Here is a 5,483-nt window from a genome sequence, read left to right on the forward strand (position 1 = left end):
GTCTACGACAAAAACGAGGTGTAAAAGTCTATAAAGAAGCGTTAAGGAGGAAACAAACTGATTTCTTCTCCTAAAGTGGGTTGGAGGTTGAATTATGTTCACCAAATAATTCAAAAGAGCCCACTAAGAAAGATGTACTTGTTTGGGGTTAAGCACAAAGCTGTACGATGGACTATCTGTGCTGTGTCCACTTCGAGAATAGAAACTCGATTTTTAGACGTTATAAGGTTACAGATTTACCGCTGAGCTGTTGGGGTGCTGAGAAATAATAAGACATTAATGATAAAAATGTAACTTGCCAAGAAGTCATCGAGCTTACCAACTGACCCTAGTCAGTCTGTACCATCTCGTAAAAAAGACAAAAACAAAAGAACTTACCACTTTTACCAGCATCACATGCCTAAAAGAAAAAAAAAAGGTTTTTATCAGTCTAGGATCCTAGAACTGTCAATATAAGTAAATGCGTTGCTAACAATCTAACATACAAATATCCAAAGATTTTTAGAGTCAACGCTGATTATATAGGCATTTTGTATCGGACATAATAAATAGTTTTGCTAGTAGTGTAAATTTTATCGAAACTTAAAAGAAAATTCTCTCTTCCACTCACATATAAAGAACCTTTGCTAGAAAATAATAATATATATCAACTATGTCAGTGTGCCACTAGATGGCTAACGTATAATTGCCTTATTTAGGAGAGTTCGATTTAGATGGGGTTTGTGGTAAATGAGATTGTGTTTAATATATTTTATACAATATGCATGTTCTAAAACTATCGCGTGTTAGCTCCCTTTTAATAACAATTTTTTCTATTATTGAAATAATTTATGGTTTTAGAGATCCGTATGAAACATTAGACGTAAAATCGTCAGCAACTATACAGGAAATTAAGCAAGCTTACAAGAAGCTTGCAAAGCAGTGGTAAGTAATATGAACGGCTTTCTGAAGTTCATCTTATCTTATTAATATTAGTATTACTTATTAGGTTCTAAGTCTAAGATTAAATTTTCGACGTCGTATGCGCTCAAGCGATGATACATTTGATGGTTTGTACAGTGTTAGTAGGCCTACTACTCGGAAGTCTTAATAAATTATCTTAACTTATATAATTAAGGCCATGAAACATTGAATGTGTAGCTTAAACTTTAGGGAAATAGCTCACTATGACATTTACTGTGAATGTGAGTACTGTAGAAAAATAAGTTTTTTGAGAACAATTTCAAGTTCAAAAAAGAGTACTTAAAAATATTAAAATTTGTTTACACCCAAAATATGTATATATAGAAGTAACATTTTGCAAGACAAAAGTTCAAGCTATAGATCTGCTTAATTATTTACATTTCATAACAGGCATAGTAAAAAAAAAGGGGAAATCCTAAGTCCAAGTCTTTTTGATAAGAGTGTTTGTATGAAAAGGAAAAAAGTTTGAACAAAGTAATGAGCAGGATTATATAACTAAGTGTTGTACAGTTGGATGCACAAATTTTTTCTAATTACAGGCCTTTGCATTTCATTGTTTATTTTTTAATAATACATTTGCATGAACATTCTGTTGTTGTGAAGCAATTTTGATGAACATTTCCTTTCAGAATTATTATATTTATAGGCCACTGTGACAGTAAATAGCCTTTTATTAATTGTCATGTAAGAGTTTTATATTAATTTGTACCCATTTTGGTATACTTATTTACCTTGTTAACAAGTTTATGTTATTTTTTTATTTGTTTAGGCTTTTAGTGTATTTTTATAATATATGGACAGCAGTAGACCGTTTCTCCTTCAAGATTATTCTTGCACACCAAAAGTAAAAATTTAAACCCACCTTTTTATTTTTCAGGAAATCACGAGTGATCCTCTTAAACTGTTTTAATGTGCCAGCCTTTACTATTATCATTGACAACTTTGACAGTCACTCGGGTTATAAACATAAAACTGTTTTATTTTTGATTGTAGCCTAGCTTGTCTTTTTTGAAATCTTAATTTTGTGTCCTCTGGTCTTATTTACCTTAGAATATAGCACAAAGAAATTGACACCTTTATTCTTTCAGTCCCCTGTACAATCATGTAAACTTCAGTAAAATCATTTCTTATCCCCCCCCTTTTTTTTATCAAAAGAAAATAAGAGATCTTAACTTATCCTTGTAAGATGAATCATCCGGTAGCTTTCGTCTGGACTCTTTCCAACAAATATTACTTCTTAGATAAGGATACCAAAAGTGTACACAGTATTCCAAGTGAAGTCTGACCAATGATTTGTATAAAGAAATAATTGCCCCTTTTGACTTATAATCAATTTGTATATAGATTCACCCCAAATTTTATTAGCTTTATTACTAACAACAGAGCGCTGTCTTGATGCCTTAAGTTACTTATCCATCACTCTGCCAGGGTCCTTTTCTTCAGTTATGCTTCTGAGCAGGGCCCATCTATACTAAATATGTTACCTAGGTTATGATAACCCATATGCATTACCTTACACTTGCTGTAGTACTTTAACATTCTCAATAGAGCTAGAAATACCCAAGAATTGAATGTCATCAACAAACTTTACTGATTTATTAATTTTGCCCCTAACAACATCAGTAATGTAAAGAAAATAAAGCACCAATCCATGAAGCACTCCACTAGTAATAAGGGTCCGGTTTGAGTGGACTTCATTAACAGCATAATACTTAAGAGGCCTGCTGGTCCATTAGTTTTGTTCCATGCACTTAAATACTCAAATCTTGCCTTGATCGTTTAAATATTTCTTGAAATTTTCCTTAAACTCCCTTAAATTTGCTGCACCCACCATATCTGAAGGCAACCCATTCCAAAGACCAACCACCCTGTAGGAAAGTAAAAACTGTGTAAGATGAAAATGATTCCTATCCTGGCAAAATGTATATTTCTTCTCCTTGTCCTACCATACCATTAAATATGAAAAAAGATGATGCGTCGGTACTTAAGGTCCCTTAATCCTATCTGGACTGGCAGGATGATGATGTGTCACTGCTTTTTGTTTAGTTCTCACACTTAATATGCTTATCTTAATGACATGAAACTTGGTACTTACTTTCTAAATAATATGTAGTTTTTGCTTTAAAAAAATTATATAATTGGGTTTAGTATTTCTCTCATATTTTAGGTTATAAATCTTCTGAAATCTTGTTTTGAGATGCTGTTTTTAAAAATATTCGAAATACTTCCTTTCATTTTAGAGTTTTTTTTTTTTTAATTGTGTACCTAAAATCATGAAAATTTACCCAACAGTTATTTTTTTCGATAAAACCATAATTGTTGTCTGTGATGTTCTAGTAATGGCATATCGCTGCCTTGTCTGTTCATACAAGCTTGTACATACAAAGAAAATAACTATTAAAAATATTATAAAAGTAAACTAAACCAGGTTTTTAAAATATTACTGATTAGAAAGTTCAAATTAGGTCTAACTTGTTTTATTTTCGTCATTTATTTATTTTTGTTATTTATCATGGCCTATTGAAATTGCTATGCAACCTTTAAAATATCATAAAATAGTAAAATAGATGAATAGTAAAAGCTTTGACTAGTGGAAACAAATTGCACTTGTATCCTAAGCCTACACTGATATAGCTGATATTTTTCTAGCTATGTATTTGGTCAAGCTCAGTTTCTTTCTAATACTTACAAGTTACAGTTTGTTTTCATTAATGGAGGAGTTCTTGAACTTGTATACGTTATTCAAGTAATAATAAATTTATTAATACACACAAATAAAAAATATTTTATATAATCCAAATGGTTTCATGTTACAGAGTCCCTAGCTTACTATGCTTACTAACCCTAAATATCCTTCCTTTGTTTTCTCATATAAGAATATTCCTGTAGTTTATAACATACATAATACATCACAAAACATTATCACAAATGAAAATATAATCAAAGGAAACTACATAAAAAATTCTTGATTTATAGCTTGTTCTTGTTTCTAAGTTTTGTGAACCTTACATTAAAATCCTTTGTTCTCTAATATGATAACTTCTGCCAGTCACTTTTCCAGAAATAATACATTACTGTTTACTGAAGTGTTATTTACTTTACTGTTACATAGATAGAGAAGAAAACCTTCTATCCAATCATATTTAACCATTGGTTCTATCTTGTTTGGAGACTAAGGTTTATTAATTATTGCCTAATTCACTTGCTGTTGTATCATAAAACCCATTCAACACCGCCATCGAGAGGAAAGTAAAAGTCATGTGAGAAACAAAATCTTGGATAATTCTATTTGTAAAAGATTCCAGGGTCTAGGTAAATATAAGCCTAAACTTTCAGATGAGCAGAAACATTCTTAAAAAATTGTGTAAGGATTTGTTTACAGGTGAAACAGTTGAGGAAAAGATAAAATTACTATTTTACTTAAATTGTGAAATTCAATTTGCAGGAGTACCCTTGGTGCCCTCTTGACCATGTAAAGCTGCTTACCGGCTCAGATAAGAGTTAATTAATTATCTAGAACACCTCAATCAGATACCATTTAATTCTTTTATTTTTTCAGGAGAAAACAGTTTCAGATATCTTAACATGTCCTCATATGACAACCTTTCCATCTCGGGTTTTATCCTATTAGCCCTCTTTTGAACTCTTTCTAACAACTCAATGTTTTTTTTTTTTAAGTAAAAAGCCTAAGACTGAAAACAATACTCTGAATTACACCTTATCAGTGACCTATACAATGAAGTGATATTTTTTACACTTGTATTCAATATTTCTGTAGATTCAAGTCAACTTCCTATTTGCCCTACCACTAGCAACAGCTTTGGTGGTTTAAGAAGCTGACCAACCAGAACGCCATAATAATTTTCTTCCATAATACAATTAAGGTTATTTCCATAAAAATTATTATAGTTTAAATTATGTTAACTCACATATATTAACTTGTATTTATTATAATTAAAAGCCATCTGCCAGTTATTAACCTAACTCACTACATGATATAAATCCTTTTGTAAAGCAACATTATTCTCCTAACATTGAGTCCTGAGGTACCTCACTTGTGACATTAATACAGTTTCACTGAGTTACATTTATAACACCCCTCTGTTTTCTTCCATCGAGCCACTTTTCTGTTCAGTGAGCCAACTTTACCCCACACATACACAGAGATAATTTTTTTAACAAGCCTTTTGTGTAGCACTATGTCAAATGTTTTTTTTTAAATCTAGATATATTAAATCTACACGTATATACCTTCATCAACATAAGCCAGGCCTTAACGAATATTTTCAGATCTTAGAGCCAGCCCAAAAACTCAGAAGCCAGGTGTGCCTAACTTCACTACTGTTTGTAATGGGAAAAGGAGTCTACATATATATTCATTTACTTTAACAACAATGAATGCATGCTAACGATCACAATATCAACAATCACTTGATACTGTTGCATGAACTAACTGCCTTTGGCCCCATCTGAGTCTAAACACATGCACTGATTGGTTAAATTGAGAGAAAGAAGAAAAA

General features: G+C 31.4%; 1 protein-coding gene across 1 annotated transcript in view; it reads left to right on the forward strand.

Annotated features, from left to right (window-relative positions):
* Positions 1 to 701: 701 nt before the first annotated feature.
* The window catches only part of LOC106459696 (dnaJ homolog subfamily C member 16-like), a 33,987-nt gene continuing 29,205 nt past the window's right edge, over positions 702 to 5,483 (forward strand). The window contains exon 1 of the mRNA XM_013919343.2: positions 702 to 924. Coding sequence (XP_013774797.1) covers positions 761 to 924 — 164 coding nt within the window. The 5' untranslated portion in view covers positions 702 to 760. The remainder of the gene's footprint in view (positions 925 to 5,483) is intronic.

This window comes from Limulus polyphemus, unplaced genomic scaffold (assembly GCF_000517525.1).
Source record: "Limulus polyphemus unplaced genomic scaffold, Limulus_polyphemus-2.1.2 Scaffold649, whole genome shotgun sequence".
Taxonomy (NCBI): domain Eukaryota; kingdom Metazoa; phylum Arthropoda; class Merostomata; order Xiphosura; family Limulidae; genus Limulus; species Limulus polyphemus.